Source organism: Phymastichus coffea, unplaced genomic scaffold (genome assembly GCF_024137745.1).
Source record: "Phymastichus coffea isolate CEN01 unplaced genomic scaffold, Cenicafe_Pcof_1.1 PCOF00134, whole genome shotgun sequence".
Classification (NCBI taxonomy): domain Eukaryota; kingdom Metazoa; phylum Arthropoda; class Insecta; order Hymenoptera; family Eulophidae; genus Phymastichus; species Phymastichus coffea.
The window spans coordinates 113,578-128,657 of NW_026706945.1; the positions used below are offsets into that span (position 1 = coordinate 113,578).

Here is a 15,080-nt window from a genome sequence, read left to right on the forward strand (position 1 = left end):
TGTGTCAGTCGTCGCCATCAGGTTACGTCGATAATTCCACGCATGCGTACGAGATCGGAATGTTGAGTAAAACGGCGCGAAGGTTAAATATTCGGGGCTGTGCATGTTTTTATGAATTTTTTCTGTAGCATTGTTGCAGTAAATAATTAGCTTTGAGGCATTTTATAAGGTTCGATGATGTTTCGGAATTTTCTGTTCTACTTTTAATAAATTTAGCATATACAAACTTCGCGTACGATGGCATATTTGTGAGCAAATTTTTATTTAGAATGACAGATATTTCTGTAGTCATTATGCATAGTTGAAGATTTAAACAATCTAGAGCTGTTCTATAGCTTTGCATCGCCGTTATAAAATGTACTATTTTATGGATATGCATTGTAGAAATAACTGTCTTGTTTGTTTTCTATGAAAACATGTTCCAATCAATTAACGTTTTACATGCACATTCATTGTTGAATGCTCGCAAATGAAACTCGTTCAATGTACATATGATGTCAAAACGACGAAAATATGTCATATAAATATACAAAATTTAAAAAATTCGGCTATCAATTTGAAGCCAATCAGACCGTGAATTGACGTAACACTGCGGCAGCTTCAAATGTCTTCGAAGTATGTAAGATTAAAAAATATCTATTTCTAAACTGGAAAGAATAGCAGTTCGATATCGCACTTATGCAAGTTGTTAAATTTTATCTGGGAGACCGATTAACGCAAGCGAGAGATAGGGCGTGACCTGTAGTTGACTCCGAACAGTTTCTCCGATCACGTACTAATGCATATGTCAGCGTTTTAGAGCTTGGCGACTGATTTGCCTCGTGAATTATCTTTCGACAAGTTGACGTCTTTTTGTCAAATTGAAATAATTAAGAGCTTCATGTATTGACCGATGACCGCATTAGTTGATCTTTTAATATTTGTTTTTATTTTTAAGCGTGAGCCAATGGTAAACTGCTTTTCTTCATTTTTGTTTAATTGTCTTACTTTCCAATGTATTCGAAAACAATCGTAAATAGAAATTTACATTACGAAATATGGAAACACAAGCAGCAGCCGTCGCGACACAGCATCTCCAGTGTATGGCATCGTTATCAACGAAACTTATCATCGCCTCGATCAGCGCCAACGTCAATTTCCGTCTAGCTGAAAAGCGAAATCTGGACCAATAAACGCGAGCACGGCTGATGTAAAAATCAGAAGAAATAAAAAGACACGACTAGTACATGTCACGCGAAAACTTTCAAATGATCCTCCTCCATATCTCGCGCGTTTAAAGCAAAGAGACAACACATCGCTTCTCGCTCGCAGTGCGTGTGTCAAGTCGCATCGCCAGTCTCTTTTTCACTCTCCGTAAGAAAAGACGGGCGGCGCGATTGCCTCAAGAGTGAGCAAACGCGACAGTTCGAGAAATACCGGGCGTGCAACATTGCCTCACACCCTTATACACTTTTGGCGGTGAAACTTTTAGGTTGGTTTTCTATTCCCGAGACGGATTACACGGTGATGCTTGACGATTAGTGCACCGGTTTATTTTATTTGCTGTTGGGACATAAGGAACCGAAGTAAGTTTTCAAATACTTGAATTTGTTTTCAACAGCGTGCGAATTAAAAGTATCGCAATTTTATTAAATTCAGTTCATTTGAAAAAATGAATAAATTGTCTTTCTTATTACTTATTTTTCAATACGACTACCTTTATTGATGAATTATAATTCAAAGAATATCATCAACATTATATATATATATATATATATATATATATATATATAGAGTCAACCAAAGCACAAAATTGATAATATATCGTAAGGTCAGATTTGTAAATAAAAAAGAAACTATGTAATCTCCCAAGTCGATTAAAGGTCGACTTTGTATATAAGACTTCGGACAGTATGTTAAACTTTGTGTACATTCAAATCTCATGGCTTTTAGCGCATTTCAACGATAACTCATTATTTCATCAATGCAGCGTTTTCTTTTCTCTCTCTCTCTCTCTTTAATAAGATTGCTATAGTGATCGAAAGGCAGCTCATTATTTTGACATAATTTCATCGATATCGGTGCAGAGAGATACAATTATATCAATAAGACTTCACTTTAAAGAGTAAATGCATGTTTAACTGTTTTCGTCTCATGCTCAGATGAATAAAACGCAGTTTTGCGAACAAAAGCCTCGTAAAGTAAACATTATGCGTTCTATATTAGAAATATTGGGATATAAAGTGTATAACGAAATGACTCTTCAGCAAGCGATATTTCGTATTTTCCTGCATTCTTTTCAGTTCCAATTAGCGCATGCAAAAATTCAATTTATCTTCTGTAAACGAAAAGACAAATAAAAAAAAAGAAATTGAATTATAATCCCATTCATTCTGACAACTGTGAATGTGAAAAATAAAATGATGGTGCGAGTTAATTTTTCGCTGCAAAGATAAACGGCCAAACAAAGCCGTTCATAAGTCAAGTGTACGGCTCATAATAGCCTTGGTCAACTAATTCCGCACTCGCGGGCAGACGCATGCAGCGGCAGCTGGATTAGCATATTCGCACTGCGTGGCGGTGCGTATCTGTACGATAATTGTCGCTCTCGCACCTGTATAAGGCTAATTAGTCGCGTGTGCGCCGACTTGATTAGCTACTAAACGACATTGGCAGTTCTTTTTCATTCTCTTCGCCGAACAACGATGAAAAAATAACCAGCACTTGAAAAAATTCTTATTAAATTTAAAAAAATTTGTTAAGGTAATGCGGGTATTATTAGCCTTAAAAAATAACGCCTTCAAATGATTCATCATCCATTGCAAAGTATTACAAGGCAACGTGTACATATACATTTGAAGTTTCGTTTTTTTCCCACGGTCACATTTTTTCCACCTATCTTCCCTCGTCTACTCTAAAAACATTTCCGCGAACATCGAACGGTAATCTTATATATTTATAGATAGTCGTTATACGCCTGTCTGTCCGTGAACGATATTTACATCGTGAACGGAATATTCTAACGATTTTTCCACGTAACGCGTTAAGAAAAAAAAAGAATCTCAGCGTCTCAACAATGAAAAGTCAATTATAAGCGTTTATAGTCATAAATACACAACACAACATCATTACAAGCGAAGCGAAAAAAAAAAACATACAGACACACAGAGATGTGTTTGTGGTTACGCGACTAGAGTTGATTGACGAATACCCATCTCTTTAAGTTCCAGTAAGCGTCTACGGATCCGCGACCCGGATTCTGCGCGCGTGCTGTTACGCGATCATCGCCGCACTTTGCATTTATGCGAAAGCGAAAAGGTCATTGGCTCGCTTTGTGTTTTTCCTCTTTTTTTCATATGACCGCTGCGGGGCTACACACTCGCACCGTTAAAGATGCATGATTTTATGCGTATGTCTGTCTGCGCAAACGGAGACATTCTGCTACTTTACCGTTATCTTGTCGACCTTGTCAATATGATGTAGGCTGTTAATGTTTATTTGTTAACGCACGGACATTATAAAACAAATTAGATTGGTACATACGCAAAAGTAGCTGAATATTAATAGTTGATATCTAGAGCGGAAATAACTTTCTACTTCATCGTACGATGTGCAAGGATAACTCATAAAACATCAATTTCAATTACAAAACATAAACATTTTCATCCAAATCGCGCACACACGAGGTTTCATAATGACTTCGCTCATTAGCGCTTATTTTTCTCTTTCATTTCTGAAGCATTGAGAGATTGACAAAACGGACCGCTATTTCTCTCTTGCGAAAGTAATGAATCTTCTACTTCTCGCGAATGCATAATTCATGTAATACACGCTCGAGAGCAGCTAAGTAGAGCGCGCGTGAACAGCACGTTTCCGTTGCTTTATAGAAGAGCTTTCATAAAAAAAACTTTTCCACGCTACAAGTGAAAATTAACGTTAATTTTTACTGATACGCGATCATTAACGGCTCAATTTATTATATCCGCAAGGGTTCTGCACACAGGTGCATAATTGCTGAACGATGAATGACTGTCTCGTAGGCGCGCTTAGCGCTCAGTGAATGGATTGACTATAAATTATTCGGCCGAGTGACAGAAACGCGCACGCGTTTATAGAAACTAGGATGAAAGTTTTTTTGAAATCTCGTTGGAAGTTTTGGCAGCGAAAAGATGAAGGCGGTGATTTTCAGGCATTTACAGCTATGATTAATACGAGCACACCAAGTTTGGCTTGGTATTTTCCATTCAATGTAGATCACAGAAATATTCTTTTAAATGTAACCATCATCAAGTGCATTTTATTGTTAATTAGTGCATTTAGATTTATTTGGAAATATATTTATTCAGACTCAAGTGAGAAATAAACATTGTTGATGCAAACACGATCGTATCGGTTATAAAAAGAAAAAAATAACGAATATATTTTTTTCTTGAATAATATTTTCTTGAATACATTGACTTTTCAAGTATGGTACACGAAGTTTTTTTGTTTTAAAAGGCGATGTTACGTTTGTTTATGGTGTCGTGGTTCATTGCCACTACTTGGGCGGGATGTCCGCTGAGCCCAACGCCCGAGCAAACTTCCGCCGACCGGCTTCCCGGAGACGGTGGTTATCGCATACTCGTCAGTGGTAACTACGATAAGTACATCCCAAATGCAGTTTATACAATCAGTCTGCAAGGTACGTAACATTATATATCCTTTGAACCCTCTCCGTTGAATTCTAATATTTGTTAGATAAAATATCAACATTTATGGTTTTTTCTTTCCATAAATAAGTTTAGTTTAATTATTTAATGTAGATGATAAATGTTGTACTTTAAATGACAACTTTTTCTTCTTTTATAACGAAGGTCCTTCAGATTACGAAAGGCCAAAGCAATTCAAAAGGTTTACTCTATCTGTGGATTCGCAAAACGCGCCATTCAATCTAGCTACACGAGTTGGCTTTTTCCAGATATTCCCCAACTCCTTGATAGAGTTCAATGAGGAGTGCGTCAATACAGTCTCTGAGGTATCAGATTATCCAAAAACTGAGGTGAGTTCCGCAAGTTCCACTCTCAGTTGTTTGCTGAGTGAATGGCTTTCAATACTCGACAAACACGCACCACAAGACAAAGATTTTCGCAGTTCATCCTCTCTTTTAAAAATAGTTCCCCATGACAGTTCCACTTGTCATACATGTTGGAAAAAAAAATTACGTTCGATAACAATAAATCAAACACACCTTGAGAATCGCTAACGTTACCAAACAAAAATGAGAAAGATATCGAGTGACAATGGAGCATTTGTGTTGATTATTCCAGGTACAAGTGATGTGGCGGGCACCGCCCGCAGGATCTGGTTGCGTCATTTTCACCGCGATGGTCATGGAGAATTCACATCGCTGGTTCGCCGAAGATAGCAAACTTAGTAAGACCTTCTGCGAAATGAGTACCAATGAAACTGAGAGCCTCGATGAACTTCGTTGTTGTGCCTGCGACGACGCCAAGTACAAAGTCAGTGATTTGTGGATTTCCTTTCTTAGAAAAACTACATAATTATGATAATGCGTAACTAATTGTCAAATTATATATTATTCACCTTTGTACGAGTTCTCGAATCGTATATATTTCAGCAAAGTATGTTATCAACAATGGACTTATTTAAGAGCGATAAATTATAAAAAAATTCTACTTACAGTTGTAAATATTGTAACTGCCAATTATTCATACGAATAACTCTTACCAAACTGGTCTATTTTTCCTAAACAGAGTCAACCTTTAATAAATTTCACCACAAGTTACATATGTAGTAATGATAGTTACCCAACAAATCATTTTGCAATTGTAATTGTTCCAGTTGGTGTTGGAAGGTCTATGGTCGAGTAAAACTCATCCTAAGGATTTCCCAGAACAGGTTTGGTTAACGCACTTTAGCGACCTTGTTGGCGCGTCGCACGAGACGAATTTCTCATTTTGGGGACGGGAGCAAATAGCCACCGATGGATTCCGCCAATTAGCAGAGTGGGGCTCGGCGTCTGGGCTCGAGGCTGAAATGCGTAATAACGCACAATATTTGAGGACCTACATTAAGGCACCTGGACTTTGGTATCCCAATGTCAATACCAATACCAGTGCTACTTTCAAGTGAGACCTATTTTTTTTTCTTGTTAATGATTATGAAGGTTATCGTTCTACCGGCATTATAATAGTTTGAAGCTCTCATTGTTTAGGTAAACAATTGTTACAGTAGGTGAAAAATAGCATTGAATAATGAAGGAGTCATTTTAAGCTTTCTCCTTGTTTGTTATCGATAGTGCAGATTAGCGTATTCTTATTTTATATTTTCTATAAAACCAGATGATGCAAGCATAAAAGAAATTAAATTAAAATTAGATTTATAGAAATACGCAATTTCTGAAGCATCAAAATGACGTGGAAAAAATTGAGATAAGCATGAGCATAGTACGGAGAACGTGTATAATCGACGTTGACTAATCCTATAGACTTAAAATATACATGCAAAGCGGTTAAAAAACTGTCAAAATCATATTTAAAATTAAATCCGTAAAAGAAAATAAAAATAACAATAAATTCCGCAGCGTGGATCGTAAGCATCCACTAGTCTCAGTGGCTTCGATGTTTGGCCCTTCACCAGACTGGGTAGTCGGCGTAAGCAAGTTAAACCTGTGTCAACGTGATTGTACATGGATCAAGGGTATGGCAATTGATCTATACCCGTGGGATGCTGGTACCGATAGTGGAATAACTTATATGTCACCTAATGCCGAAACTAATCCTCGCGAATATATGAAACCCATTACTACAATGTATCCCGAAGATCCAAGGGCGCCGTTTTACGATCCGTCTGGTCAACCTATGCTGCCGCTTGCGAGATTGTACCTCGACAGGGAGGAGATTAAGAAACGCAGCTGTGATGATAGCGATTTGGAGGATCTTCCTGCTGAGTTTTATGTGAAGGAGGAGACCGGAGACGAAAGACGTGAGTTTTTTTTATGACTTCCTTGGGTTTATTTTGGTATTTACTAACATTGCAGCTCGATCATCTTAACTCCAGATATGATTAATGTTCTCGCAGTATTATTTATTTTGTGATTGGATTATAGCAAGTTTATAACAGTATTAAAGCGTTAATAAAAGATCGTATAATATTGACATCTCTCGTTTTTCATGCAATCCTTTATCATCGATTTGTCATTCATATGTTTATCTGGTATCCGTATTAATCAAATATACGTTATTGGAATTCACTTGGGAAAAAAAAAAACATTATAAAACTCTCGTAAGTGAGGACGGATTTTAGTAATTATTTTTTAAAACGTTAATAATATTACTCCGAAATGTATGATAAGTAGCATCTCATTTGACATTTATTTCATTGTTAATATAAAATATCAACACAATTGAGTTGAACAGAAATAAATGAAACTGAAATTAGATTCTTAAAAGAGAATATTAGAATCTGGATATTAGATAATATCAATGACTCATCTCCTATATGCAAACATGAAAACGTATCATTAGTGAATACATGTGACTCCCATCAGTGCAATGAAAAGAAGTTAATTAAGTTTCTTATGAAATCTGAATAAATTAGTAAAATATTATAAAAATGAATACAAAATTAGGAACCAAAGTCAAGCATTAGATTTGATTTAAACGAGCTAATTAATTTGCATACAGCGGAGTGCATGACAACAGAGTTCTCAGAATGGACGAAATGCTCAGTAACCTGCGGTAAAGGCATAAGGATGCGCACAAGAGGCTATAGGATTCCAGAGAAAGCAGCGATGATGGGCTGCACTCGACAGCTCGTGTCCAAAGAGATGTGCTTGGCCCCCGCTGGAGAATGCTCGTGAGTATACGTAAACTTAACATACAACTTCTATGAGGATGAAGTGAACTCAAAGTAGCTTGTTGGTAAATGATTCATTATATATAAGGATTTGCTGACGTCTTGCAAATCGCTGTTGCAAAAAGTTTATACATGTATTGATTAAGAGTTCGATGTTATACTAATATTTATACATAATTTTAATTAATTTATCCTTTTATTCTTAAAAAACTTTTATTTCAGAATAAGCAAAATATTTTACAATTCATTGCATTATCTAATTATACGTTTGAACTTATAAAGAAATAATCGGTTTTAGAGGTGAAGATTCGAGCTCCGGTAGCCTTAGTCCCTTCCCCGATTTAAACGAAGCCGAATGCTTAACGGGCGACTGGAGCGAATGGTCAGAATGCAGTTCATCTTGTGGAATGAGCTACAAAACTCGACGTCGTCATCTACAAAATCCAGCCAATCGCAAAAAATGTTTCCACGTCTCGTTGATCGATAAACAAAAGTGCGTAGCTCCACCGTGTAGCAGTAACGAGCAAGAAGATGCTATCTGTAGAGTATGTAACATAATTTTAGCTCAAAACGTAACTTGATCTTTTGGAGATGAAAACTGAGGATAACGTAATTTTCGTTAGGTAAGCGATTGGTCAGATTGGTCGCCGTGCAGTGCTTCTTGCGGTAAGGGTTTCAAGACGCGGGCGAGACTCTTATTAGTAACACCTGAGGAAAGAACCGCGTGTTCAGCTAAATTAGAACTTACGCAGCGTCGAGCTTGTCTTGATCAGGCCGACTGTACTTTCGATATTGCTCATGCCAAAGGTTCGAGTGTTTAACTATATTACGTATTATTTTCTTTTAATTTGCAGAATAACGTGTTTTGAACTGTCTGAACTGTATTAAAACTCAAATTCGATAGTATTTTAGAGTTCGTTTGTTTTGACAATTTAATTTCACTGGCATCATTAATTACCGTGTAAAAAAGAAACTATTTGAATAAATATTCAGTAGTTATATATGTGGCAATTAATCAAAATACGAGTGTATTTAGCAAGTTACTGAGTTGATTTAATTTTCCTAAATAACTTTTACTTATTGGAACGGAATAAGATATCGATTTATGAAATCAATCTCACTTTGTCGTGATTAAGTCATATCACTTATTCAAATAACGATTAATGATAACAATATTACAGTTAATATCATGAATCAGAAAAAAATTTTGTTATTTAAAAATACTCGTTAGTTATGCTGTTAGTGTTAGCATTAACTATTTGATTTGTTTATTTTAGTTATCTGTAAAGACAAGCCAGAGAAAGGACCCTGCCGAGGTTACTTTGAGCGATGGGCATTTGATTCTGAAAAAGGCAAATGCGTACCATTCGCTTACGGTGGTTGCCGTGGAAACCGAAACAACTTTAATACCTTTTCCGAATGCTCAACGATGTGTGACGTTGTACGTATTCGTTAGTAATTATCACACAGACGAGATGATGAGCATTTTAACATTCGTTCTTCTCAGGTGAAAGAGACGTCGAGTGGAATCCAACCGACAGTTCGATCAGTGGTACCTCGGCAATTATCCAATGATCGAATAGCTACACGTGCTTTAGACGAGGTATCTTCGGTAGAAGAGCCAATTAATTGTCAGGTGTCTAATTGGTCTCCGTGGACCAAGTGTAGTGTCTCTTGTGGCAATGGACGTGTCACCAGTACAAGAACCATTATTGTAACCTTAATTTATATTTCTTAGATTAAGATTTTTTGGAATGAGGGGGTCTCATGTATTTTACTTTTTCAGAGACAACCTGCTAATGGTGGAAGGCGTTGTCCAAAACGAATGACCCGACGTGCCAGGTGTCAACTTGCACCTTGTGATTAACTCCCACTACTCAAGAATATCTAGTGTTATCTGTACTATTTTTGTGTTATCAATACTATAATTTTTTTGAACTATCATCTAAGTACTTATAACGTGTAAGTTTGATTCTTTTTTTATAAAAACTTAAAGTTTTGAATAGAAGTAAACAATTTAAAGAATTAATACATATCTTAGTTTACGTGCAAAAGATGTGAAGAAAAAAATGTTTATTTGTAAAGGTTACGTGACTTAACAATAAGTACTTATTCGTATTATAAAGGAAAAATTGACAATTTCGCTGATGAAAATATCTACCAAAATATATATTTTTATTTGAAATGAACTATGCAAGATGTGTTTATATATTTTTAAATTATGTGTTTATAGATGGAATGACAATTTTGTAAAGTACGGAAGGCAATCAAATAAATTGAAGTAGTAGAATATACGGGATTTTATTGGTGGTCAGTTTTGTATTGAACAATTAGGTGTCGCCAAAATGTATTTCTTTTAAGTACGTATGATAGACGACTTAAAAGAACGTCTTAAATAATGCTTTTTTTTATCTTTTTTTATAATTTTGATTCCCGTATTTTTTGTTCATCATTATATATATAGTCATACCTCTTGAAGATCACATTTTTATGCTTTCATGGAAGATACTAGTATATAATAAATTAAAATGACTGAACTTTCATTTTTACAGTTACAATTTTTCAGGTTTTCATTATCTTAAATCACGATCAACGCGATTTGTGTATTCTATTTTTGTTTTCTGTTCAACACTTATAAATATTTTTAAATTCATTCGTATTATATCATTTACACTAAACACAAAATTTTTTAATTGTAAACTATGAATTACTTTATCAAAGTGATAATAAATTACTTGTCACTAATATAAGCGCAGTGCAATACATTTTTATGCACAATGAAAAAAATTAAGCAAAACATTAAAATAATCTTGTCTCACATTTTTAGTATGTTTCAGGTTTCACAGTATACAAACATCGATCCAAAATTATAAATTTTTTGTATTCAAGTACTCAAAAATTTCTTTGTATCGTGTTAAATATTGTAGACGATTTCATGTGCCAACTGCAACTGAATATGGTTTAAAATATAAGTTCATGAGTTTTGACTAGAAACCAAGACTAGGAAATGTAATATAATATAATCATATTAAAATTTTTATAAAAATGATTAATTTTCTGACGATAAAAACAAAAATTTTTCAAAATATAAATTTTACTATTTATTCGTCTATAACATTTAAAAAATTCAATTTTTAATATCAGAATATTGTACGTCTTACCATCTTCTAATTTGAAATACTTTATAATCTTACTCTAAATTTGTATGTGTTTTGTTTATACTTAACAATCATAATTAATTTTTACGGTCTCCCAATGTAAAGAAACTTACCATTTCGATTAATAATTTATACAACAACTCTTATACTTTATTACTCTTAACGTTAAATATATAATCACTTCACCATCATAATTAAAAATTGCTCTTATCAAGCTCAAAATGTGAGATCGAACCATTGTAAAGTCATTAAAATTTACTTTCTCGTAATAAAAGTGATTCATTAATTTGGATATTACAACTACTTTTTAGCTACAAGAATTATATCAATATACAATATTTATAGTACTACTCAAACTTATAAAAGCTGCAATCGTCATCAATGCATTTTTTTACATTTCATTGAAAACTATTGGTCAATTTGTCTACCTGATTAAGACTCCATAATTAGATATTATTAGCAAGTGTAAATACAAGATATGCATTTTATAAGTGCATTTTGTAACTGTAAAAAAATTTAGATACCATAAAACAGATTTACCAATCTTAAAATAGTAAAATCGACTCTAATATATTTAATAATTATTTTTTATATTATTACACAAATAAGGCCACATAAAAAATTATTAGCATTCTATTAAAACTGTTTAAAATATTAAAATGATAGTAGATGTTGCTTCAAAATTGAGGATAGTGTTGAAGTTTTCTTATATTTTATCTATCCTGAACCAAATCTGCAAAAGATCTACATCTTATGTAAGTATGTCTATATTATTTTGTATATTTTGATTTCTAAATTCTAAGTTAAAATTAACATTACTGTAATGTACAAATATTTAAACTACAATTATAGACTAATAGGCATATATATTCATGTAACTTTTTTTTCATGATGATTCGTCAAAATACCCGACCGCGCGGTTGAGAATTACTTTTATGTTTCCTTCTTTGGGCTTACGACGGGTGACCCACGTGGCACTTCTAGTTTGGCAGTAATGGTGGTGTACTTAGAGCTGATAGTAGTTTTGGTTCGGTAGTTTTTTCATTGAGTTAAAATCATTTACACCATCTTTAAAAAATGTTATACAAATGATTTCGTGTTCATGAAAATGTAATCGAAGCGATGTACAATTACCTTCAAGATAACGATTTAGAATGTTGAGAGTGTTTTAAAATGTACTATTGCACAGTTAATAGTCGTAATCTAATTACTTGAATTATTAAAATGAGTAGAACTGTTTTATAGGAAACGAATTTTAGAGTTATTTGAATTCCGCAAGCTCAAATTGTGAAGTTTTAGAAAGAGTGCTTGTAAAAAAGTTTTACAAGTGATTCCCAGCGCTTCATTTCGGAATTGTTATCGCTCGAAAATCAATCCATAGACCATGATTTTTACATCTATTTGGCTATAACCAGCCCCGAAGAAGCCGCAAATTCGCAATTCAATCCGAGACGACTTCTCAGCTGACTGACAACGACAGATAGTTTCGATAGAGGCTTTAGCATGATTGTGCAAGGTGTGTGTGTCGATTAGAGCCAGCCAGTCGAAGCAGATGCGTCGTGTCCGGTGATGGGCTCAATGCCCGGGGGTAGCCGCTGTGCCGAGCCGTTGCGTTTGACCACCGACGTGCTCGCGCTCAACACACTCTCCTCGGTGGTGGATGGGGTCAAGTCCACCGTCGAACTCGCGACCGCTGCTACACCACCTGCAAGCATTGTTTTTTGGAAGCCCCGGACAGCTTGCACGTATGGGCTAATTCTTTATTTGTCTGTTTATTCTTAATAATATTGAGTATCTTGTTGATGCATATGCGTTGTCTTCTACAGTAGATTCTCGCTAAGTTGCACAATTAGCTGGCACACGCTGGTTAGATGTATTGTTAGCGATTAGGCTGGTTCTACAATAGTGTTACGGTGTGTGTTTGTTACAATTTTGAAATTGGTTAGTGTGAATGTTAGTAAACTCCAGTCGGATAAAAAACAAAACAATATAGAAAACGATACAGATAAATAAAATAGAAAGAAATGCAAAGAGTTGGACTTTGATGTAAATAAATGAAACAGCAAAATCTAGAAAATGTTTTTTATAACCAATTTATTTCCTCTTTCAATGGTAAAACGTAGCTAGTACGTGAAGATAGAGTACTTTATCAAATAAAGCAGACATTTTTTACATGCACATCTAGCCCACCAATAACGATTAATAGCACTTCCATCACACAACAATGTGTATGTCAATGATAATTTATAAAATTTACAAAGCCGCTTTCACTTGTTGCTCACGACAAAACACTTCTTTTTTTTATTGGTTGTTATATGTTCCTCTAATGCAAAGAGCGATAATATGCACTCTATGAATGATCATCGATCATTGAACTATATATACAAAAAAAGCCAGGAAAATAAAACACAAAATCTCATCAAAGAACTCACTATTGCAGAAGCAGCCATAGTTAGTAAACCTCGTTCTTTCTCACTCTCCACTTTCCATGCAGGCAATATGCCCCTATTCGGACGCCAGCGCCCAATAACAATTCTCCTGCCAGTCCGTTAATAGCCAATCGAGCCCAAAGCAGCAGCCTCGTTTAATTTAAAGCGGCGTTCTCCTTAGCAAGAGTCTACTGTACAGAACTCGGCCGTACAAAAAAGTTTCTCTAGAAGTTTCTCTTCCAGATGCCGTGGAAGGACACAGTGACAGAAAAATAGACGCCCACATCCCGAGTTACCCGCCGATCGTAGCTCATACTATATCTTATTTTCTTTCTTTTCTATTGATTTATTTGCTTGTTTTCGTTTGTTATAAATTAGATTCGAGAGATGTCGCTAACCTTGGTTCTTGGCTTCGACCGTCGCAGCTTCATCTAGACTAGGCTGTTGACTTTGAGTCGTCTCGTGTCGTCGTAGTGGTACCTCGTGTTGGATAGTGATCTCAGGGCTACGCGTCGGAACACTACTCGCTCGTTGCAGTTGCTTTTTGCTAGCACGCGAGGCAAAGACCGAGGTGATGGGTTGTATCATCGACTCCATCGTGGTGGACTGGCTGGCGCTATTGTTGCCGCTACTCGTCATCGCCGGGGTGGAGGAGCGCGAGGCCGAGAACTTTTTGCGCTTACGCCTGAGAGCCGCCAAGGCTGGACCCAATGCGTAGCCGAACACGTGGTGGCCTTCGTTTGTTGGATGAGATTGCGTTTGTTGGGATGGCTGCTGCGAAGGCTGCTGCGAAGGCTGCTGCGAAGGCTGCTGCTGCTGCTGCTGCTGATGATGATGATGGTGACGGTGATGCTGGTGATGTGTTCCGTGTTGGTGGGACGAGTGCTGCGGGTAGTGAGAGTCCTGAGACGGCGCGTCTAAGGAAGATTTGGAGTCGGACGAGCCCTCGGAACGGGAACCACCGTCTTCGGAAGCTGGGGAGTAGACGGAGTCTTGCGAGCGTGAACGGCCTGTGCGAATTTCAGAGAAAATCACTGTTAGCGTTGGAAATGCGAATCGCGACGTCAAACTACTCACCGATAAGTCTAGAAACTCTGCCAGATTTGGCAGCCTCGATTAGCGTGCCCCAGCGTCTTTTCCTCGAGCCGTTTCTCGAGTCCCTGGAAGGCTTCTGACAAGAAGCCAACCCGGGCACGCTGTTTGTACTTATGTGATGAGGATTTCTTTTGGGCGTCGTACCGGGACCACCAAATATACCACTGTAGGTACTCCCAAAATTTTCTGCATGATGGTAGCCTGATCCATCCGGCGTCTGTTGACTCATCTCGTTGCGGAGTCCTGACATAAATTCCGCGACGCATGGCAAGGTGCTGCTGCCGACGGCCGAACCAAGCTGGAAGCCTTTCATCAGTCGACGCTCCTTCTGACGATTCTTCTTGCCACCCACACCTAAGGACAACTCTTTCACGCTACCGTCTACGGCATAAGAGAACGTACACATGCTAAAATTAAGCGTGCTCACTACTGAAATTATAAACTGTACATCATTGGGAAATTATAAACACCGAGGGGATTTCTCCTGTTCATCATGGAGTACTTCTTTTAGAATTTTTTATATCTTTGGTTTAAATTGCTGGAATAAAGCTAGACTAGCAAA

At 36.4% G+C, this 15,080-nt stretch overlaps 2 protein-coding genes across 6 annotated transcripts in view; one reads left to right on the forward strand and one right to left on the reverse strand.

The window, feature by feature from the left end:
- Nucleotides 1-1,312: 1,312 nt before the first annotated feature.
- LOC131671759 (spondin-1) lies at nt 1,313-10,810 on the forward strand. Of its 3 annotated transcripts, XR_009302567.1 has the most exons (13): nt 1,315-1,565; nt 4,477-4,660; nt 4,833-5,017; nt 5,286-5,477; nt 5,821-6,107; nt 6,563-6,963; nt 7,665-7,836; nt 8,135-8,381; nt 8,460-8,643; nt 9,114-9,277; nt 9,344-9,550; nt 9,623-9,798; nt 10,664-10,810. XR_009302567.1 is itself a non-coding variant. In XM_058948436.1 (12 exons), exons 2-12 carry the CDS (start codon nt 4,480-4,482, stop codon nt 9,701-9,703), a joined length of 2,160 nt encoding a protein of 719 aa, XP_058804419.1. In that variant the 5' UTR covers nt 1,313-1,565; nt 4,477-4,479; the 3' UTR covers nt 9,704-10,656. The 3 variants fall into 3 exon arrangements, 2 of the variants coding, with proteins under 2 accessions (XP_058804419.1, XP_058804418.1); XM_058948436.1 differs by lacking the exon at nt 10,664-10,810 and having other exon boundaries at nt 1,313-1,565; nt 8,460-8,502; nt 9,623-10,656; XM_058948435.1 differs by lacking the exon at nt 10,664-10,810 and having other exon boundaries at nt 9,623-10,656.
- A 773-nt stretch (nt 10,811-11,583) lies between these two features.
- Nucleotides 11,584-15,080, reverse strand: part of LOC131671758 (transient receptor potential-gamma protein) — an 82,855-nt gene continuing 79,358 nt past the window's right edge. For 2 of the 3 annotated variants that reach the window (XM_058948434.1, XM_058948433.1), the window contains exons 18-20: nt 14,501-14,872; nt 13,822-14,433; nt 11,584-12,699 (exon numbers count right to left, since the gene is read on the reverse strand). In XM_058948434.1, coding sequence (XP_058804417.1) covers nt 12,524-12,699; nt 13,822-14,433; nt 14,501-14,872 — 1,160 coding nt within the window. In that variant the 3' untranslated portion in view covers nt 11,584-12,523. Of the gene's footprint in view, nt 12,700-13,821; nt 14,434-14,500; nt 14,900-15,080 lie in introns of all 3 variants that reach the window. The other variant, XM_058948432.1, reaches the window with a different exon arrangement.